General features: G+C 58.7%; 4 protein-coding genes across 4 annotated transcripts; 3 read left to right on the forward strand and 1 right to left on the reverse strand.

The window, feature by feature from the left end:
• VOLCADRAFT_92280 (uncharacterized protein) lies at positions 1 to 9,217 on the forward strand (the record flags this gene model as incomplete). The annotated part of the gene is made up of 14 exons (XM_002951641.1): positions 1 to 48; positions 148 to 199; positions 712 to 966; positions 1,330 to 1,874; positions 1,915 to 1,959; positions 2,364 to 2,519; positions 3,411 to 3,569; positions 3,750 to 3,950; positions 4,051 to 5,056; positions 5,961 to 6,168; positions 6,604 to 6,730; positions 6,904 to 7,068; positions 7,919 to 8,461; positions 8,858 to 9,217. The coding sequence occupies 14 exons, from the start codon at positions 1 to 3 to the stop codon at positions 9,215 to 9,217; spliced, it is 3,870 nt and encodes a 1,289-aa protein (XP_002951687.1).
• A 1,638-nt stretch (positions 9,218 to 10,855) lies between these two features.
• On the reverse strand, positions 10,856 to 14,836 carry VOLCADRAFT_117907 (uncharacterized protein; the record flags this gene model as incomplete). The annotated part of the gene is made up of 7 exons (XM_002951736.1): positions 10,856 to 11,032; positions 11,311 to 11,460; positions 11,997 to 12,051; positions 12,492 to 12,616; positions 13,215 to 13,265; positions 13,530 to 13,646; positions 14,120 to 14,836. 7 exons carry the CDS (start codon positions 14,834 to 14,836, stop codon positions 10,856 to 10,858), a joined length of 1,392 nt encoding a protein of 463 aa, XP_002951782.1.
• Positions 14,837 to 15,565: 729 nt separating this feature from the next.
• On the forward strand, positions 15,566 to 17,257 carry VOLCADRAFT_92282 (uncharacterized protein; the record flags this gene model as incomplete). Its single annotated transcript, XM_002951642.1, has 2 exons — positions 15,566 to 15,653; positions 15,891 to 17,257. The coding sequence occupies 2 exons, from the start codon at positions 15,566 to 15,568 to the stop codon at positions 17,255 to 17,257; spliced, it is 1,455 nt and encodes a 484-aa protein (XP_002951688.1).
• A 1,776-nt stretch (positions 17,258 to 19,033) lies between these two features.
• VOLCADRAFT_117908 (uncharacterized protein) lies at positions 19,034 to 21,769 on the forward strand (the record flags this gene model as incomplete). Its single annotated transcript, XM_002951643.1, has 6 exons — positions 19,034 to 19,126; positions 19,414 to 19,570; positions 20,166 to 20,290; positions 20,956 to 21,053; positions 21,432 to 21,500; positions 21,655 to 21,769. The coding sequence occupies 6 exons, from the start codon at positions 19,034 to 19,036 to the stop codon at positions 21,767 to 21,769; spliced, it is 657 nt and encodes a 218-aa protein (XP_002951689.1).
• Between the last annotated feature and the right edge of the window lie 828 nt (positions 21,770 to 22,597).

The raw sequence follows: 22,597 nt of genomic DNA on the forward strand, positions 1-22,597 counted from the left end.
ATGAGCACAGCGCAGGGAGATCGGCCGGGCTGGACACGGCATTGGGAGGTGAGCGTGGTGTCTGTTACACGAAACGATATGCCCCGTCCTGGCGTCGATGGCCATTAACCATCGATCATCCTTCCTGTTTCCATCAACCATGTCCAGGTTCTCGACCGCGTCGGCCTGCCAGACTTCACACCCGACGTGCTCTGGCAAGGTACATAACGGATATAACCGCCTCTCCGGCAAAAAGCAAACTAGCAACGCATTACCAGCCAACACCAATTATCCCATAAGGAAGTAATGAGCAGGGACTCACCCCACGGACCCCGCACAAGCCATCTCCACACAGCGCCGGTACACAACATCGGCCGTCCGCAACATCGCGCCTTCACGGCCCGCACAGCTCCTCCTCTCAGCACACGCCCGTCACCTCATCCGTACTAAACTCGCGCCTACTAACCCCAGTACCGCAACCCAGTATCATCAATAACTGCATTAAAAGCCCTAACATACATACATACAACCTTAAGAGTCATTCGTACATACCAACCTCAGCCTAATCCCTGGTAGCCACATAGCCACATGCACCCCGCGCGACCCAGCTACTCCAAGGTCTCCTTCCCCCACGCTTACCTGGAGTATCCGACCATCTCGGGGTTCTGCTTCAATTGCCAGTGGTTCGTCTTAACCCAAATCTTGTCCTGACCCGTGGGTCGCCGCCCGCAGCCGACGTGCTCCACAGAGCTGGCGTGCAGCTGGCCCCGCGTCCCAAAGCAAAGCAAGACGGCAGGGTCTCCTCAGCAGGCACCGCCGCCGCCGCGGCCGCCGCCAGCAGCAGCGTTGCTGTCGGCGGCGGCAAAGGAGCCAGCAACGTTGACGGAAGCAGTCGTGTAAGTCGCCGCGGCCCTCAGAGCCACCCCTTGCCAGCTCGGGTCGCAGTGGCCGCGGCGCTGGCGCAGAGCTCCGCCAGCAGCAGCCGAGGTGAGGGGTAAGGGAGGGCTCACAGCCCAGAGGCTGCACAGTGGCCAGAGAGCTTAATTACGAGCCTAATTAGGAGCAGGGGTGTTGATAGTTAGGAAACATCGGAAGTTGTGTAAGGTGGGGCAGGATAGTAACCACCTTTGGGGTCAGCGAGAGAGTTTTTCTTTTGCACTAACCCCCTCGCCATCAGAACTGCCATGCCCTTTCTGAACCTGTACGGCTGTACGGCACCCAATCTTCTCTCCTCAATTGACTCCACGGCGACGGCACTTGGGCCCTGGGACCGGTTCCACGCGGTACGACATTATTGTCGTACGGGGCGATGTTATCATCCATACGGCGGCGACGGCGTATCGACGGCAGGTAGCAGCGGCGGCAGTGGCGGCGGCGCCGTCAGCCTGCATGTACGTCTACGACCGGGGACTGCTAAGCAGCCCTCCAAGCGATGTCACCAGCCCCCAGTTCCGTTGCAAGCCGCCGTAAATCTTCAGTTGGTAGAAGATCTTGGAATGTACGGGCCGTACCAAGCGCAGCCACAGGCGTGGCCGTCGCCGTCGTCATCGCCGCCGTCACCGTCACCGTCGCCGTGGCTGTCCGGCGGCGGCGGAGACAACGGCAGCCCCAGTGCCGTGTACGGCAACGCCATTGGAAAGGATGACGTAAGCAGGCTCGCCGAGGATGGCGGGAGCTGCCAGTCGGCCAGCACTTTGCCGTCGCTGGGTCCGCCAACGACCATGAACTCACCACACGGGAGCGGCGATGTCTTGCTTAGCTCTCCAGGGCTGGCGGCGGCAGCGGCGGCGGTCGCAACGCAGCCCGACGGCAGCGGCAGGGGCGACGGCACGTCGGGCCGTGGTGTCTCCGTCGTGTCGTTCCGCCTTCCGACGCCGACAACGCAAGCGGCGCGGGTTGGACCACTGACGGCGGCGGGGCCGCTACCGCGTCCAGGCAGCGGCCGGTCCACCGCCGCCGCCGCCGCCGCCGCCACCACAGGTGAAACAGTGTTCAACGCGTCCCATGGCGAACCGAGTCCCGAGTTGCGATTGAGTTCTTCCGGAAGGCTTCGTCAAGAACAGCAGCAGCAGCTTCCCCACCCTCCGCCGCTGCTGCAGCTGCCATTGCCGCCGCCGCCGCAGCAGCAACAGCAGGCTACTGCCGGGCGGCCCTCTCCGGGCGTCAGCAGTAGCGGTGGCGCGCTGACGGCCCAACCCCGGGCGTCTTGCAAAGGTTCTGCTGACGCGGGGTTCTTGCTGTACTCGAACTCATATCCGTATACGCAGCAACAGCAGCAGCAGCAACAGCAGTGGTGGCAGCCTCCGTTACCGCCGCAGCTGGCCGGGGGAAGGTCGCTATCAGGGGAGCTCTTGACGCCGTCGCAGCACGGCGGTGCCGTACAGCTCGCGACGGCGGTGGCGGCGACGCCGCGGGAGCGGTACAGGGCCATTATGGAACGCGCCGGGAGAGCGGCGGTGCACAAGCAGCAAGAAGGCCGGCGGCTGGGCGCGCTGGCGGCGGCGGCGGGGTCGCCCCGCATCCGCCGACCTGGTCCCGGGGTAAGCGCTCCACTACCGCCGTTCCTTAGAGACCCCTGGGGCCCCCAGCCCCCGGGCTGTAGTTCTCTCCGTGCTCCTCTCCTCTCCTCTCTGTCTCTGTCTCTGTATACATGTATGTGTATACAGCTTGGGGTGGATGTCGTCTGATCCGCTGATGTACGACAGCTACTGCCCCTCAAAAATGCCTCAAACTAAGGCTCCGCCGCCGCCTCATCGTCATGTCACCTTACCCGCGCACAGAGGGTCTTTCCGCCGCCATACGGGCCCCGCTAGGGTACACCAGGCAAAACCATTGCCCATTCATAACCTCTCCGGCTGCTACTGCCGTTGTTGTTCTTGCTGCTGCTACTGCGCCTGCTATTGCTACTGTTGTTGCTACTGCTGTTACTGCTATTTCTAGGGCTCCGATTCGGATGATGCGGATGCGGATAGTGATGGCGAGGGCAGTGGCGGCCGCGGTGGTAGCCGCTCCGCGTCGCCGACATCGTACGGCGGTCTCGGCCGGTGGGGAGCCCGTTGGACGCCGGCCTTGGCGGCGCTAAATGCGGAGGGAACATCCTCAGCCGGCGGCAGTGGCGGAGTTGGCGGCAGTAGCAGCCGCGACGAATCACCGGGTGTGTTACCTTGTATTGCCTACTACTGCCGTACTACACGTGTGCCGTACACTTGCATACATGCACGCGCAAATATTGGGCCATCCCTTTTTTACCGACCCATAGAGAATTGTTGCCTGTGGAAAAAATGCCAGGTAAAATTGATGAGTCGGCGACTGTGGCGACGGCGATGGCGACGGCGGCGGCGACGGCGGCGGCGACGGCAGCGGGGGGATTCCCACACGGCGATGGACAGCAAGCTCCGTCCGGCCCACCTGCTCCGGAACCCAGCTACCAGAGCCCGGCCCAGCTTCGTGACGGGGCGGCGGCACGGAGGTGTGGCGTAGCGGAGCGTGCCGTGTGGCAGCTTCGTCGAGCCTTGGACGAGCTGAGCCGATTCAGTTGCGCGAACGCGATGCAAGGCGGGCTGGAGGAGGGAGGTTCGGTGCTGGCGCAGGTGAGGTGACGAGTACGGCAATACGAGTACGACATGCTCGTTTTCTCTTCTTCCTTTTCGGGTGAATAACGATGATGTTAATAATGTTAGTGATGATCCGAGACCGTGAGGACTATGTGTTTTTCCGCCTGTTCAAAGCTGTAATCGTACAAGCGTACGGCGTATACCCCTGGCGGGCAGGTCGATGCGCGTATCATGGCGCTACGGCGGTACGACAGGGTGGAGCTGGGACCCGACGGCCGCCGTACTTCTGTCATTCCTCCTCCTCCGCCAGCGTTCCCGCTGGAGGCAGCGCACGAGTACTTGACGGCGGCGCAGAGCGGCGTGGCGGGTCTGGAGCAACTTGAGGAGGCGGTTGCATCAATGAGGAAGAAACTACAGGTACGGCAGTACGGCGTTTGGAAATACACGTTTCTGTGGGGTTTGGATATACTGATGATTACTGACGATGTTACCGTTGTGGTTTGTTTCTGTCGTACAGATCGTTGTGGGTCAGGATACAGATGACTTGCGACGGGCTGCGGCGGAGGCCCTGGCAGATACAGGTTCCAGCGGGGTTTCGGAGCCGGGTCACGTCGCCTCCGAAAGCGGCGGCGCCGACGGCGGCGCCGGCTCCCAGGCGCTGCCGCCGTACCCCGTACGACGGCCCAGCAGCGGCTGCACATTAGGATCTGCAGCCCCCAACGGAGGCGGTCCTAATGCGAGTTATGACAACTACTATTACCAGAATTACCAGAATTACCAACTGCCTCTGGCAAATGGTATGGAACCGTTGTCAGCCAGGCCGTCGTACAAAGGATATACTACTCCACGACGAGCCTCAACCGCAGCGTCAGGTAGCGGTTTCGATACCGGGGCTTCTCTGTCCGGCGCCGTCGGAGACGCTGGTCTCAGTGCCTTCCAATCGCCGCCGTCTTCGTCGTACCCGTCGTACAGCGGCGGTGTTAACGGTGTCGCGCCGCCACCGCAGCTGGCGATATCTCCCCGGACTGGTCATCCCTTGCAGCCTAACCGCAAGCTTTCCAGCCTCTCTGTAGCAAGTCTGCAACGTCCATCAGGTCCCGGGCTCGATCCCGCCTGGGCGCTTTTAGAATCGCTCGTCATTCAGCTGCTCGATTCACACGCATCACGAATCGACATGATGGATGCCTTCGACAAGCGGCCTTCGACGGATTCTGGCGACTCCACTCGCGGCGGTGGCGCGTCCGCGGCGTTGCTGGCGGCGGCGGCGGCGGGCGCCCACGGCGCCGTACACAGTCGCCACCGCCGGGGGCATCGCGCCGGCGGTTTTGAGCGACTTCAGCGGCTGGTTGAAGTCATTGACGAAGACGGCAGCGGCGCCGGCATGGCGGAGGTGAAGGAAGCGGCAATGGAGGCGGCAGTGCACGGCAATGCCGTACGGGCGGCTGTGGCAGCGACCCTGGAGCCGAAACACACGGAACAGGCTCTTTATTTCCTGGCGAAACTGGCGCTCATGATGCTGCAAGGTACATCTTGAAACCATTGTACGTCACAGATCAACCGTGTACGGCTTTACGTACAATATGTGTTCAACCCTGTACGGCTTTACGTACAATATGTGTTCAAGGGCTTCACTGGAAAGGCCCCCATCAGCGCCCCCCCTTCATCATTCAAATCAAAACTACATCAACATTTTTATTCAGAACCTTTTAAACAAAAATCGTACACGGCCGATAGTACACGCTTCCACGACTGACTGCGGAAGCGGTCTTCCTAATCCTGCACACATACATACATACATACATACATACATACATACATACATACATACATACATACATACATACATACATACATACATACATACATACATACATACATACATACATACATACATACATACATACATACATACATACATACTAGGGTTTGGCACTACTGGTAATGCGCGACCATTGCCCCCGGGAGATCCCGGGATCGATACCCATTAGGGTCAAAAGTCCTTCCGATGGTGGAAGGCATTGCGCCCCTAGTTGATGGACGGTGGTGACCTGGGATAAAGTTAACCTGCGAGCCGACCAGGAATGGAGTTGGGCCGCTGTCGACCCGGCAGATTCCGTTGGATGCTGGTGGTGGGTGCGGAACCTGAGCGATCCACTGAGAAGTTGACTAGGGTGACTGGATGAGGGTGCCCCGAAATACCGGGGAAGGCAGGGTTTCGCAGGGTAGCTGCCACGGGCGAAGATACACCCCCCTGTTTCACACATCATACATACATACATACATACATATATACATACATACATACATACATACATACATACATACACATGTGCAGTCAATGCACCCTAAATCTGTTAAGTAAAAACCCTAAAACGCCAAAACCCCTCTGCCCCTTCCCCGCAGACCCCCGCATACCCCCCGACGCAGGTTTCCTGATCGCCGCCGGTGTGGATCTGCTGCTGGGCGAGGTGGCCTGGCTGCTGGCGCTGTTAAGGTGCGCCTCGGGGGCGGGATCCCCGCACCTGGCGGCGCTAGCGGCGGCGCTGCGGGCGTACGAGATGCAGCGGTCGTACACCACGACACTGCTGGCCATTACCGAGAGGTTGGAGCAGGCGGCGGAGGAGGCCATGGACAGGTACAGGGGCGGGGTGGAAAAGGGGGGAGGTTAGGGGAGAGTGGGGGATTTCAGCTCTTTTAACCGTTTTAACCGTTTAAAACAACTTTTAAAAAAAACAAGTTTTTAACAGTTCGTATAAACAGTTTTATACAGCTTTTTCCATGACAGTGTTCAGCGCCTCCTCCTCGTTCGCTTCCGTCTCCGGCCTCCATCCTCGGCTCTCGCCCTCACCTTGCCTTCACTTCACTTCACTCTTCATTTCACTTCACTTCACTTCACTCTTCATTTCACTTCACTTCACTTCGCCGCGCGCGTCGCAACCCCAATTTTCTCAGGTCCCCCATTCTACTCCTTCCGGTCACTACCTTCTGCCCTTTTCCGGCCCCTGCGGGCCCCCCCTCGCTCCCCAAAGCCCACCACTCCCCTCCCCCCCTCCCGCCCCTTTCCTGCCAGGGCCGCGCTGGCTGAGCGGCAGCTAGCTGCCACCCACTCCGCCCTCCAGAGGGCCCAGCTGGAAGTGGCGGATCTCGATAACAACATGCGGGAGATGGAGCGGGACATGAGGCAAATAAACGCGAGGGTACGACACACATACACACATACATACAAACATACAAACACTGGGGGCCTCATTTAAATATATACACACCCTTGGCATTTCGTCCAAGCGGACTTAGCGGGGCGTGAACTCTTACCTCTTCTTGAACCCTCCCCCCAACCCCACGCCAACCTCCCCACCCCACACGCGCACAGAACCAGGCTTTGGAGGAGACGGTTCTGGAACTGGAGGGTGACTTGGACCGCGTGGAGGCGGCGCACTCGGTGCGGGAGGCGGCGGTGCAGCGCTCGGAGTGGCTGTCCGGGATGATGAAAGAGGAGCACCTGGCCCGCATCAGGGCGAGGTCCAAGGGATCGCAGGTGGCGCGCGGGGGGGTGTACAGACCTTTGGGGGGACGGGGATGTCAGGGTTTGGGAAGTGAAAGGGTTGGTTTGCGGTTTTTAGGGGCTTTAGGGGGTTTCTAAGGTTTCTTGATGGAAGGGGACGGATGGGTGGGAGAATGGAGGGACGGGGGTTTTTTAGGAAAAGAATGGAAGATTTATGGTAGGGAACGGCGGGGGGGACGTGCGCTTGCGTGTGTGTGTGCGCGCGCGCGTGTGTGTGTGTGTGTGTGTGTGTGTGTGTGTGTGTGTGTGTGTGTGTGTGTGTGTGCCGTACCTAGGTAAGTGCTGGGGGAAAGAGCTCCGGGAGGGACATCACGTCATTTCACCTGTCCTGTGAAGTCTGAAAAGTCCTCCGCCTCCCGTCCTGCCACATCACCCGGGGCCCTATACATCATACATCTGGTGATAACACCTGGGCGGCTCCGGCCTTTGGATTGGAACCAAACGCAGGCAGCTCGGGGTACACAACATGAAAGCGTTGTTTAGGTTTAATTTCCTCCTGATTTCGTGTTTTTTATTATTTATTTGATGTTTGACATGCATGCTTAAATTTTAAGAAACACAAAAATTATGTCTGACTGAAGTTTTCTATTCTTATTACGATAATACCACAAATGAAGATTGAAGTTGCGGAACTTGGCCGGGCCGCGTGCTGCTGCGCTTCCCCCGGATCTGTATTAATAGCCCAAAGCTTTATTCCGTACAGCCTGCCGTATCACGGGTACCCTCGACGGGTCTTTATAATCCCGACGTCACACACGCACACACACACACTCTTTGGGAGTGCATCTCCGTGCCGTACCAAACGCGGTGCCACGTCACGCAGGTGGCTACGGAGGGCGACTGCAGCGACCCACGGGCCATTCCACCTGTACTGCAGCCAACCGCCGGCAACTACTACCCCATAACTCCCTGCGTATCTAGCCGCCACCTCAGCATCCAGCCGTCAAACCAGGAACGGAAGAGCCCGGAGCGTTCACTGACGCGTTCTAAGAGTCGGCGGAACGTCTCGGCAAGTAAGGCCCACGGAAGCCGCAGAGCACCGCCGTCAAGGACGACATCGAGGCGAGCGCCGCGCGGCAGCGGCGTCGTTGCCGCTGAGGCCGCTGCTGCAACAGACCTCGCGGCCGCGGCGGCAGCACTGGCGGCGGCTAGGGCCGCGGCGGAGGTGACGGACGATGAGGCGCAGGAGGATCTCGACGGTGACCGAGGTCAGGAGGGTTACGGAATTCGACGTCGGCACGGCAACGGCAACGGTGACGGCGACGGCGATGGCGGCGACGCCGCCGCCAGGCTCCGCGGCTCCTCCACTTCTTCCCTCGCCTCGAGGAGGATGTCGGCGCTAAGGAAGCGTGGCGGTTTCCGTACCGTCAGTTGGGTGGATCGATCTCCGCAACGAGATCCCGGGGACAGCTCAGCAGACGAGCTACACCAACAACAACAGCCGCCGCAGCTACAGCAACAGCGACAGTACGGCGTCGGCGTCGCCAATGACGGCCGCATTAGTCCAGTGGCGGCGGCAAGCGATGACGAGGATGATGCCAACGGTAACGGTAGTAACGGCTACGTTAACGGTAATGATGATCCTAACGGTCGTCCTAGCAAGGGCAACGGCAGCCGGGACTCCAGTGGCGCGCTGGGAGGAGGGGGGAGAGTACGAATTTCAGAAGGGGAGACGGGTTTCGGAGCGGCGCCTCCTCAAGGCGGAGGGCGTCGCGGCCGGTCCTCGAGTCCCAAGGTGACGGCCACGGGGACGCGACCCAAGTCGGCCCGAGCGCGGTCGAAAGGGAGCCGGAGTCCGGACCGGAAGCAGCAGCAGCAGCAGCAGCAAGGACAGCAGCAAGGACAGCAAGGCATAGGAGAACAGCAACAGGGCCGACAGCACGAGGAGGTAGAGCAGCAGCAGCATGAGATACAGCACAGCGGCCAGCAAGGTGTGGAGGGTGTGGAGTATTGGACGACGCAGGGAGATGAGGCGATGGTGGTGGAGGGAGGTGGTGGTGGTGCGGGGGAGGGGGAGGGGATGGGGAGCCGGCAGGAGCCCGCGGAGTTGATGCATGACGCGGCGCTGGAGCAGGCGGCGAGAGACATGTTCTCGGATGTGTTTGTACGGCAGACTCAGTAGTGTACGGCAGAGTCAGTAGCGCTTCCTTGAGCTTTGGTATTATATTGATTCTGGGGGAAAGGAAGGCTCCCGAAATGGGGATGTTTCTTTTTGGGGGGGAGGAGGTAGATTGCGGGAAGTTGTTCCTTCCGCAACGGTGTATGAGTGTATGGACCGCTTTCTTTTTTTTGCTGCTTTCTGCCTTTGCTCGTGCTGCTGTTTGCTGCCGCTTTCTCGCCACGGTGCCTTTAATAATGACGGAGAGGGGCGCGGCGCAGCCCAGGGGTAGGGACAGTGGTAGGTCCAGGCATGCAGAGAGGGGTGCAGGGAAGGTGGTGACGGCTGTCTTATGATGTGCTGTGCTGTGATCTGCCACTTGATGTGCGACCAGAGGTCGTCCTGTCCACAGATGCATTGCATTGCATTGCAGGCTGCAGCTGTTGTTGTCGTGCATCATCGTGCGCTCTCTTGAGGCTTCGGAAGGTTACGTGACACAACTCTGTATGGCAAGTTCGCAGGAAACAAAAGCTCGGAGTTGGGGCTGGGAAGTCAGGAAAACGGGGGGGGGGTCCCCCACGCTTAAGCTTGCGCTCTGTTGGCGACATTTTCTTAAAGGGTTGGATAGGTCTTCGATTCTCTGATGCCTATTGACACGATGCCATTGCACGATTCTGACAATGTGTGAATGTGAAAAAGCGTACTGGTGGACGCGCACCGCCGTACAGAGTTATGGAACTTTTCAGTGAGAAACGGCACAAGCGTCAGGATGCATCACGATCAGAAAGGCCAAGACGATTCGGTTGTCAGCTTTCCTGGAGCTGGGTGCGCAGCAGCCCCTTGCGTGAAGTACAGGCCTGTTTATTGTGCGTGGCGGCACTTGGCGGCCCTGTGTACCCACTTGAAAGGACTTGAAAGGACTTCAAAGGCGAGTCGTTCGCAGGTCACAGATGGCACAGGAAGGAAGCTGACACACACACACACACACACACACACACACACACACACACACACACACACACACACACACACACACACACACACACACGCATTCAGGAGATGCGGTATGGCACCTCGAGTAGATGATATCCGTAACCACCTCTCGCCCCTTAGGGTACTGGGAGTCCGAACCACTCGGTGCGGTTTTATGAAAATGTCCAGCTAGCCGCACATGCATGGATGACCCGCGTGTGTGAGCGCAGTATGGGTTGCGGCGTGGTGTGCGCGTGGGGCTGGGCAGGCAAGGTATGGATGTACGTACGGACCACCCCCAAATGCACGGAAGGTTTGTGGCGAGAAGGTTCGGTGAATGCGCGGCTGCGGAACTGTCTGCTCCACGTCCACGTTCCCTGACTGCTGACTGCGGGGTGCGGATTGACTGTAAACAGGGCCCCCTAACCCCCCACCCCACCCACCCACCGACCCCCGAATGGCGCCGTGCGCACTCAAGTCACTCACCATACACTGTACGACAGTGATGGTGGTGGTGACCACGTGAACACACCAAGAACACACACCACTGACACGACAGCTGTACGGCACATAGCACGTGGACTCAAATGCAGTTTTTCCGGCTGGAGTTTGTTGCTGTGGCGCTCACACTGTTCGACGCTGAGGCGGTGCGGCCACAGGAGTGCCACCACACGCAAGAGGCACTATTTGCTACTGCTGCGCGTCCGACGGGTCGCCAGGTGGCGGCGGCGGCGGCGGTGGCGGCGGCGGCGGCGGCTGCGGCTGCGCCCCAGGCGGCGGTGGCGGCGGCGGCGGCGGCTGCGGCTGCGCCCCAGGCGGTGGTGGTGGTGGTGGTGGTGACGGCGGCCGCTGCAGAGCCTTCAGGACCTGAGGGAGAGGGAGCAGCATGAGAGAGCTCCGCAGGAGGTTGCAGCAGCCGCCAGCGGCGGCCGTCAAAAACGAAATCAACGAACGCCATATTATATTCTACATATGGCCAACACTCTCCAGGTCTTCTCAAGCTTCGTGTCCGCATGCAACTCACATATAAGAACTTGGAAAGATTCGCACCGGCAGAGCATTTACGGCACATGTCGTATCAACCTGTCCCTAAAAACCCCCCAATTTCCCCCGTGGAAAACACACGACATCCCACACTGTCCCACCTGTCGTACCGCCGCGACGTCCTGCCGGCTGAGCGGATTGACTCGGTCGAAGAAACCCCGGATCGCGTATTGCAGTACGTCCCTGTTGTACTGGTTGAAAAAGGCGCGGGCGTCTAGCGCGCGGAACAGGCGGTCGAGCATGCCCTCCACCTGCAAGCGAACAACACAACAGCACAATGCGGTAACGGCAAATCGGATCCTCCTCCCGCATGCTTTCAGAATGTGGGGAGATGGCATTGGACGTGTTGCCATCGTTGTTGCTGCTGCTGCTGCTGCTGCGGCTGCTTCATGAGTTAGTGAGAGAGGTTGCTGACGTGGATGTCTCTGGAGGGAGGCATCAGGATTTACCGGCCGGGGCGGGGCGGGGCGGGGCGGGGGGAGGATGGCGGGGTGTAGGAAGCGAGGCCAGAGGGCCAGGAGGGAGAGGAGGGAGAGGAGTGGTCCAGGGAAAGTCCGTCCGTCAGCTGTGAGTAACCGCCGCCATTGCAGTGCTGTGCGGGGTGTTATCTGTGGGGTGCGTGTGTGTGTATGTACGTGTGTGTGTGTTTTCATTCCTAGCTCCCCCTCCAACCCCACCCCTCAGTTCCTCCCTCTTCCAGCCGCCAACGTATCGTGCCGTGCCACGGAAATGTGTACGGACATCGCTCTTCAGTCGCTGTACATCAGCTGGTACTGCACACGCGTACCTCCCGGCGGGATGCACGGTCTCGCTTGGCTCCGAGCCCAGGCCGTCGGGGCGCCCTGTACGACAGTTAAACCCCAGGCATGGACAGACACGTAAGGCAAGCTCCGAAACAGCACGTATGCAGGTAGTACGAAGTAATAAAAAGTGGAGGACGACGACGACGACTCGAATCTTCCCCCCGGGTCTCCCCCCCATCTCCCCCCCCCGGATCTCTCCTTGGTGTTCCCACGGAGGCCTCTCCCGCAAATGCGGCACGTGTGGTTCGTCCTTCCCATGTGCCACAGCTAGCAGTTACATGGCTGTCTCAATGGCGCGTGCGTGTGTGTGTATGTGTTGGGGGGGGGAAATGTCTCCTCCCATTGGGTGGTGACGAGGGATCAACCACCCCATGGGTCCGTGCACCCACACCGCCCCTCCCCGGACGCAGGTGCCCCCCCCCCTCTTACCCCCCCGTCTACCCCGCTCGGATACGCGGGACGGGCAGGCGCGCGCACACCTGAAGAGCTCATAGCACACGATGAGCACTGCCTGACCTAGGTTGAGCGAGTAGAAGGAGGGGTCAGTGTCGATGGTGAGAATTGCGTTGGCGCGAACCAGTTCCTCGTTGTAGAGCCCGTTATCCTGCGGGCAGGGCGGGGAGGGAAGGAGGGGGAAGGGAGGGGAAAGACGAACCACGAACGAGTGAAGGTGCTGCCAGGGCAGAAAGGAGGGGAAGGGAGAAGATAACCCCGGTCCCGGAGAATACCCGGAGAGGGAGAGAGGGGTGTGATGGGGGAGGTCTGGTGCAGCGCAGTGGTGTGTGGCGGCGGTGTTGAGGGTAGAACTGAGACCAGTTGTTGGTGGAGGTTGTGGAGGTTGTGGAGGGCGGTAAGGCTTATTGGGGACTGGTGGGGTGACAGGGGGTTCTGGGGAAGCGTTGTACGGCACACTGGCGGGAGCGCCACGTAGGGTCGCATGTGAGCTGCTTGACCTGGCCGGGGGGCTCCGGGGGGCCCGACTGTCGCGTCTGTCTGTCGCATCTGTCAGCACCGAAACAAGTTGAGGGTTTTTGCTGTGGTCATATTTCCCGTGGCCACGGAGGGGTGTCCGGGCTGTTCCGTCCGTCCCCTGCTAGCTCGCTGACACGTACGGCAGTGCTGTCCGATCCGCTACACCGCGGGTGATGATGAGGGGGAAGGTGATGAGGGGGAAGGTGATGAGGGGGGGGGGTGAAACTCACCTCGCGACCGAACATGACGCCTATTCGGGTGCCCGCTGGCGGCAAAGAATCCTGCGGGCCCACGAGGTGGCGAGATGCGTTATACACACATACATACACACATACATACATACATACATACATACATACATACATACATACATACATACATACATACATACATACATACATACATACATATATATATATACGTACACATACATACGTACACATACACTTTAAGCACGTAAAAGGCACGTGATCAGATTAATCGCGAATGGAACCTTTTCGGCAAACTCACCCTTTCGTTTGCGTAATCTCGGTACGGCAGCTTACCTGCACTTGCCGTAGGAGTACGACATCTTTCGCCAACTTGTCCTGCGCACGTGGCCGCCCTGACGCCGCGTACACATACTGCAAGTCCGCCAGCGCAGCATCCAGCGTGTCGTACACCTGTGCCGTACACGCGTTTGTTTTTCCTAACTGGGTGAAATCATGGTGTCTGTGTGTATTGTGTTTGGGGGATCGGGGGCCCCCTGTGCTGGAGAAGGCGGGGGGGTTCCCATATCACCCATGAGCCATGACACCTCGCATCCGCTGACCACTGCACCCAGGGGGGCTGCCGGTGGCGGCGGCTCGGCCTCCGCCGCTGCCGTTCCCGTTCCTGGGAGCCCGGCCAGGCTGTTCGGCGGTATCGGCGGCGGCGGTGGGCCTCAATTGCCCGCCCGCCCGGCGCCCAGCGGCCCCAGCGCGAGCAGCTACCGCTCCCGGTTTTCTGTCATCGGGGCATCGTATGGTGGCGCCACAGGCTGCGGTACGGCAACGGGCGATGGCGCCGACGACGCCACCGCCACCATGGCAGCCGCGGACGCCGCCACGGTCTACAGTCCCAATATGCACCACAACCCAACCAGCCCCGAGTTCACCTTGGCCGAGTCCACCACATCGACGGCCCTCGCCGCCACAGCGCGCGCCTTCTCATCCGGCCAGTACCATCCCCCACTGCCGCCGCCAGCATCAACAGCTCTGTCACCGCCACCACCGCCGCCGCCGCCGCCGCCGCCGCCGCCGCCGCCACCAGCGCCCGCCATCGGCCGCACCAGTCTGAGCTCGCGGAGCCCGAAGTTCTTCATGCCGCGCGCTGCGGCACCTATGTTCTCGCCGCGTTTGGGCTCTACCAGTACAATCACCAGGTCGCTACTGCTGTTGCTGTTGCTGTTGCTGGTGTCGGTGTTGGTGTTGGTGTTGGTGTTGGTGTTGGTGTTGGTGTTGGTGTTGGTGTTGGTGGTGTTGGTGTTGGTGTTGGTGTTGGTGTTGGTACCGTCGCTCGTTGGCGGCCCGTCTGTCCCTAAGACATCGTGGCTGCCGGGAGTGGTGGTGGTGGTGGTGGTGGTGGTGGTGGTGGTGGTGGACTGAGCAACCGTTGAGGATGATGATGATGATGATGATGATGATGATGATCGTGGATGGAGGTGGTGGTGGCGGCTGTGATGGCTATGGTGGTATAAGTGGTGTTGGGAGGTTTGGAGGAGGCTCAGATTGCAAGCAGGTCTACACGGACATGGCTGCAGCTTGATGCTTGTGGTATCATGGATTGGTTTAATGCTCGTGGACGGGAGCCGGCTTGGTATCAATGTCGACATCAAAAATAATTAAGGAGGTTATCAGCGTGAAGGCTGGCGGCGGGCTGAGGATGACGACCAATAAGCAATTTATTGCTTGAAATGCGTATTACGAAATCCAGCAATGCGGTAAGGGTAGTTTGTTTTTGTCAGCCAACTGCATCTTGAGGCTCTTGGCTTCTTGGGATTGATTTGCGCATTCTGGCAGTTAATAACAGTTGCTTGCAACTGAGTTTCGACGCGCCGTTGCCCCGATAACAGGGCGACTGGACGTCCATAACAGATTGCACGGAATTTCCGACAGTCACATAAGTTAAACAACGGTTCATCTGCTCTGCACGCGCCTTTGATAATTGTATTGGTGTCCTCCTATCTGCGAGATTGCGCACATTGCGACCGCGCGGCGGCTTTTCTCTCAGTCAATTATTTTATTAGCTTGAAAAGATGTCATGCAAACTTATCTCGGTTTTAAAAGTTGAGCCAGGGCTACGTAACCGTATGAAAATTTGACGGCTGCGGTCGTTAGCTACTTTCGTCGATGCTTACGTCAAGGCAGCTGCTTGAGCGGCCTATACAAGGATATTCTGAGAATGAGCTGCCCGGTACGCAGGCTTGCAAATCGTAAGTGCAATTTCTTCCGGTCGGCCGCCGACAGGGGCCATCGCGTATGCAGGACCGAGTAAAAGGCCTGGACCAGCCTTGCATGTTAAGCTTGATAACCACAGAATTGTGGAGCGCCGCGCGACTGAGATGAGACGACTTCATCGGCAATTCAACGGTGTCGTCACGCGCACATCGCGCTTCCAAGACGACTCCTTGGAGGCCTGGCGCAGCGAAAGTAAGTCATTTGGTTCCCTGATTATCCTCTTTATCTTTTCCATATGGGGCAGCATCCCGCTTTTCATTCCCGTTCGTTTTCCAACCCGTTGTACTTTCCTAACCTCCCGCAACCCACCCTTTCCCGCTTCGTTTCCAACCCCTGTTTTCTGGCATGCCGTATTACCAGCCTACGTCCCCGCGCGGCAGCGTTGGTGCCCACGCTTGGAGCGCGACATCCATGCTGTCTGCTCCGAAGCTGGTCTCTCTGCAGCCGCCACCGCTGCTATCGTCGACGCGTCGCGCCGCGGTGTCATCCCCCAAAACCCGGGCGTGCTACTCTCGCGCCTCCTGCGTTTCCAGGAGTGCCTCGGCGGGCCCCTCGGCCGCCGTGGCGTGCTGTGCGTGCTGCGCTCCGCGCCCAGCCTGCTACGCTACTCCCCGGAGAGCCTCCGGTGGAATGTCGACATGCTGGCGGCGCTGCTGCCCGACGCCGACGCCGCGGCGGCGGCGGCGCGACGGGCGCCCATGTTGCTGGGCGCCTCCGCCATTACATTGTGGGGAAATTTTGAGGGCCTTCGCAGATTGCTGCGGTTAGATCACGATGCGGCCGTCCGGTTAGTGGTGAGGGCCCCACGGCTACTTCTCAATAGCCGTGGCGCGCTGCAGGGTCGTCTGGAGGCGCTGACGTTACTGGCGGGAGGCAGCGGCGGCGCCGCATCGCGTCGTGCCGTCGCAGCGGCGGTCGCCCGCCAGCCTGCGCTGCTCGGCTATTTCCCAGGCACCCTGGAGCGCAACCTGCGCGCCGCCGCTGCCGTACTTGCTGTCCCGTTCTCGCGCGTGCAGCCGCTGCTGCTTAAGCAACCCGCGCTGGCGATGCTGGCCCGCGCATCACTCCGAGACCGGGTGGCGTCGCTGCGTGACGCCGCCATGCTGTACGATGAAGCCGACCTGGCTTCTGTCGTACTTCGTCAGCCCAGCCTGCTGACACTGTCCCCAGAGAATGTGCGGCACAAGGTTGCCGTTGTGGGGCAGGTTTTGGAGCTGGAGAGCCGGCCGGAGGAGCTGCGTGCCGTGCTCCGAGGTGCGCCGCAGCTGCTGACGCTGGCGGCGGACAGCATCAGAACCAAAGCAGCGGCGCTGTGGGAAGCGGTGGAGCCGGCCGCCGTGTTGCGCGCGCAGCTGCAGCGTGCGCCGCCGCAGACAGTGGCTGTGTGGCTTTGCATGAGCAGTCGGCGCTACGACCATGTTCGGTCTGTGGCGGAGGCAGCGGCAGCCGCTGCCAACGGCGGCGGGAGTGTGGGGCAGGAGGAGAAGCGGATTGGTGGTGCCGTACGTACGGCGGCGGACAACGACTCAGCAGCCGCTTCTAGCAGCCGCCGAGGGGAGCCAGGTGGTACAGAACGTGTAGGTGGTATGGCACGGGCCCGGCCGTTGTCGCTGTACGCGTTGTTGAAGGACGGGGGGTTATCGGCCGCTGCTCCACTGGCGGTGACGGGGCCGCCACTGGCGACGGCGGCAGCACTGGAATCCACGCCGCTGACGGAGGCGGTATCTGTGCCGGAGCCCGCGGCAGCGGAGGCGCAGCTTGGAGAGAAGCCGCGGAAGCCGCGACGGCGAAGATAGGCGAGTTTGGAAAACCAGAGCCGCCGGTGCCGTACAAAATGGCGCAATGACGACGATGGCACCGGCGGCAGCGACAGGGAGTGCTACAATCGGAAGGGCAGGGCTGTCTCCGCGGCGCATGCCGGCGGTTTTGGTTGTCGTTACGGTCGTTTCAAAATAGTTATGTTGTCGAAGCGCTTAAATCGTTTCACTTGGGGGGCCTTACCTGCCGTGTGGGTCCAGAAACGCCCTTTCCTGGTTTTTGCTTTCTCTCCCTCGTGGGCTTTGTGGGGGCCGGTGAGCTAGCTAGTTAGTTAGTTAGTTAGTTAGTAACTTAAACTGGCGTTACGGAAAGACACGTGTTTTTCCCAGCTGCAAGCACGTGTCGAACCCAGCTGCTGTCACATGATCTCGCGCCCAGGAGTGGCCCCCTGACGGTCATCCTCGACCGCCTGGCTAGAACACTCCTCCCCATCCGCGACGGACTGTCATGTCCCCACCCAGGTCGCGGAGGAACTCGAAGCGAAGGGAGTTGTGGTGGGGGTGTGGAGGTGGGAAGTGGTGTGTTTTGCGCAGCTGCAGAGGGCTGCGGCGGTTAAAAGGAGGCGTACCTGTATGCTATTAACAGCCACAACCCATAAGCATGTAGGCCCGCCCTACTGCGCTATGAAAAAAATGCCACAAACTCCTTGATATCTTTAAAATCCTTCAGGGCCCAAATTAGGTTCCCTGGGTCGCCATGTCTCAGGCCTACTCCGGGGCCGCCGCGGAATGGCCGATTTCGTGATGGCAGCGGCGGCGGCATCGCCAATGCCGCGAGGTCCGCAGCGGCAGCGGCAAGACTCGATGAGAAAGCTCAGGAGTATGGCGCGTACTATAATGCCGATATGTCACACACCGTACGACGCTCCCGTACTAGGATCCCAGTCGACGGCGACCCTTCATGTCGTGCAACGAGTGCTCTTTCAGGCCGGGCCGCCTTGCTGTGTTGTGGAGGTTGGGGCAGTATATATACATGTTTGGGTATGAATTAAGAACTTGAGACTGGGAGTGGGAGGTGGGTCCAGCGGGGTCCCCGAGATCCGCTGCTTGGAAGTGTACAGAGGCGAGGGAACCGCGGATTGCTGTGAGCTGTGTGGTGGGATAAGAGGAGAGAACAATACAGGGCTGGCACCTTGGCATTAGGGCCAAGATGTGGCAGGATCAGGAAGAGATGCGGGCTGGCGGAAGATTTTATAATGTTTTATATTTGTGATATAAGTTCAATTCATTATGATAGCCATTCAGCTTTTAATTGGCTGGCTGGTTCTGACAAAGCTAGGTTCTGACAAAGCAAAGTGCATCGATGAAGAGACGTCGAAAGTATGGTGTCCAATATGCAAGTAACTTAATTGGCAAAGAGGCAATAATTGATCAGACCCATACTGACTTAGTTTTAGATTGTCAGAGAGAAAATCTAGCCCGGTTAACCTGAACTGCCTGGATCGCAAAAAGCATAAATCACCATCTTATGCTATAATGGTTATACAATATTTCCCTGCTTCATCTGACCTGTCTATCTCCCAAATGTGAGGCTTATGTGATATAAACGGCTTGTCGAGACCGTGTTACGACCAAATGATTCAAAAACTCCGCAGCGATCGATCACGAATAGTCACTGATCGTGTTGACAGCTTGCTTTTGCACCGTGAAACAATTCATGTTCTTGCCCCGCACGCGAGGCGACCGCTATGGTCTCGTTCTCAGCACGCAGCATCTGCCTTGGAAAAAGTAGGCACCCCATCAGCCCCTCCCATCATGGCCACAGCTCAACTGAACTGCTCGCTGCGCGTCTTTTGTCCAGAAGACGATCCGACGGTTGCAGACCATTGCTGCGAGACGATTGCTCAGGTACGCAATCTTTGGCAGCTGATCCCGGTCAGTGGTCACGCGGATTGTACACCTCCATCACCCGTACATGCTTCGCAACGACAAATCGTTTGAACATACCGGGCACCGGCCAACTCCACTCTTACAACCACTCGAGAGGGGGCCTCCCCACACGCGCACATGCCAGGGCTTCCCCCATACACGCACATGCAGGGGCTCAGAATATGAAAAAAAAACACGCACACGCGCATGCCAGACGCTTCCCGCGTTAACCACGTTATCAGATTTATTGATTGCCGCCGCCGCAGGGCTTCGCCTCTGAGCCCAACAACGGCTTGTTCAGCGCCGATCCGTCCCAGTTTGCCGCGCGATGGCGGGCCATTGCATACAACACCTTGCTCCGAAGCCGGGGTGTGCCTCTGGTGCACTGTCTTAGCCTGGGGCAGGCGCCCGGCCAGGAGCCCGGTCAGGGAGTCGCGCCGGTGGTGGCAGCGGCGGTGATGTTGGCGTACCTGTACCCAGATCAGAAAGGCAAGTGCGAGCTGGTCGTAGATGTTCAAAAGCAGTACCTCTGTGTGTGTGTGCATGCAAGGCTGCCGTAGGTTGGGCGTCCAGGGTATTATTTGAGCAGCTGTCAAGACGAAAGTGAAAGCCGAAAGCAGCAGCATTATGGTGTAGAGAGGGGGAGAGAAGGGCGTTATGACGGGCTCTACAACAATCTGATTATCGCCCCGGGCGGAAGCAGCCCGTGTGGGTTGTCATAGCCCTATTCCCTCCATCTCGCCATCCCTCCACCTAGGGCATCAGCGTGATCCTCCGCGTCTACACATGTGCCGCTTATCGCACACGTCATCATTTGCAAACCGAACCCAGCCTCGGGGCCGTGAGGAGCCCGTCAGTCCACTCGTCTGCTCCTCCCCCCTTGCGCCGCCTCCCACACACCTCCACCTCTTCACCCCGAACCCCGGAGGGACCCCCGACCCATGGCCCACTGCTGTGTTGTGTTGATGTCGATGTTGTCCTTGTGTTGCCGCATATCCACCACCATGGATCAGTTCAGTTCCCGACGATGCGCCGGAACCTCCGGACATAATCGACCTGGCCGGCATCACCCGCCCTGAAGCCATGCCCGTACGGGATGACCTTCTGTCGTACATGTCTGTCAAGAAGGCGGAGTTCCTGGACGTAGGTTGCATGTTGGCTCCGGGTTGGGGTGTGTGACGTGTGCGCTTTCTCGGGCGGTGTGTGTGGGGGGGGGGGAGTGCGTACGGCAAGAGAAAGCCTTGTGTGTCACTGCGTGTATACACTCCATTATGTGTGTATGCATGTATGTATGTTGTTACAGGGTGGTTAACTTCGCCAGCGGCCCCCTTTCCCGAGGCAGTCCCTGCTCTCCCCTGCGAGAGGGGCACCCTAATCCATTCACCCCATCCGATTTCAGAATGTATTCGTTGGGTTCAGCAACTCACCACCAGCATCCAACCAAATCTAGCGGATCAACGGCGCATCAATTTAGTTCCTGGTCAGCTCGCAATGCATGTATTTATGTGCGTACGTACCAGTGCTGGTGCAAGTAACCCACGAGACGCGAAAATGTGCCCCGTTTCTGCAGCGCCCTGATGTGTGGACACGGGGCGGTCGGTAAGAGAATCTCTTCCTGCAATTCGAACTGCCGCATGTGCTACTGCTACGGAGTCCCGTCCCTTCCTGTTCCCTCAGTACCTGGTCACAACAGCAATGTTTCCAACACGGGGTCCGCGTCACTCGTCCTCCTCTTCCCTGCGCCCCGCGGTTTCATGTTGGGTTGCACACATGTGTGGTGGCCCCTCGGATCCCGCCACTCTCCGCAGTCCCATGGGTCGTTCGAGTATGTGGCCTTCCTGGCCACCCATCCGGAGCACTGGGGAAAGGGCCTTGGCTCGCAACTGCTGGGCCACGTCACTGATAAGTAAGCAGGCGCCGAAAAAGTTACCTCGTAATAGTAGTGTGTTGTGCTGTGCTGTGCTGCCGCATCTCCTTGCGGCGCCTTGCCATGTTCCGCCTCGCACTGCATCGCCCGGTGCTCTCCACAGTGGTGTTGGGCCTTGGGAAGGTTGAACGACCTGCTGCGCCCGTGCTAGGCAGGCACACAGACAGGCAAGCGCTGCTGTGGAGGGCCAATGCAAGTAATCCTAAGCTGCGTCTGTCCCGACTGTTGTTGTTCTCGGGAGCTTCGTCCAGCCGGGTTAGTCGGCGCGATTGCCATTCCTTCGTTCTCTCCCGGCGCGTTGTATTTGACCCGCATGGACCATCCTGACCCTCGAGAGGGACGTTTAATGTCGTACAGGGCGGACGCGGCAGGCCGCTGGTGCTACCTTGAGGCGACAAATCCAGATAATGTACGACTGTACGAACGGTAAGATGCTTAACCTGCTGGCTCCTTAGCTCTGCACTTCTTGTGTTCATATGTTCTCGCTTCCTCCTTCGTCATCATGACATGATGTTCTTGCTAGTAGTAGCACGCGTATAGGAGGCTTTAGTGCCCTGTGTTGTGTGGCCGCTGCACGCAGGCACGGCTTTCGGCAGTTGGAAACCAAGACGTGGAGCCTGGAGTCGCTACCCGGTCAGCGTATCATGCTCATCCCCATGGCCCGGCCGCCCCTACACCATATCAATACAGCATAAGCCTTCGGCACGGTGCTGCGCGTTTAGTTTCGAACGGCCGGATCAAGTCGGTTGCTGGGATGGCCCGCTTCCAATGCCTAAGAAACCGATTGGGAAATCTCTTTCATTTGCTCGAGTCAGGAGACTGCTTACGTCTTTAATGGGCAGCTTCGCATTCACTGCAGGACTTGGAATTTTGAATTTGGCATTGTCAAGTTGACTGCCTGCATGGCATGCTTTTAAAGCAACATCATAATGCTACATTCGCAGAATGGACACCTCGTCACAATTGAGTCTGTTCAAAATGAGCGAACAGCTTCTAAGGACAAGTCATCTATGCAGAAGTACGAACGGCATAAAAGAATGTTCCCTCCTAACTCCATAGACATCACACGTGCGATAGTACTGTATTGTGGAGTATATGCGCATGTGGTGGGTTCCATAAGGCGCAAACACACCGACACATTGCGATGGGCATGTTGCCACACCGGTATGAAAAAATGTGCACTAAAAACCTAGTGCAGTCGACTAGGGGGGCAATACACATCTGTTGGCACTCAGGGTGGACCAAAAAGACAGTTCGGCTCCTAAAACTCTACAACTGCAAAACACAAATCTCAAAACAAAAGTGAGATAACTGCATCTAACACAACCCATGCGAACACACAATGCGAAGTCCAGATAAAGTTAATATATCTGACCGCATTTATGCAGTGCTAACACAACACAAAGCCGAGCCATGCCCCTGACGAGGCCTACTTGAACGATCGGAACCAAGCAACACACGCCACCAAGTGCATACATCCAAGCCTCTACCTACAAACCTAATGTTACAAACCTAATGTCAGT

Source organism: Volvox carteri (genome assembly GCF_000143455.1).
Source record: "Volvox carteri f. nagariensis unplaced genomic scaffold VOLCAscaffold_25, whole genome shotgun sequence".
Taxonomy (NCBI): Eukaryota; Viridiplantae; Chlorophyta; class Chlorophyceae; order Chlamydomonadales; family Volvocaceae; genus Volvox; species Volvox carteri.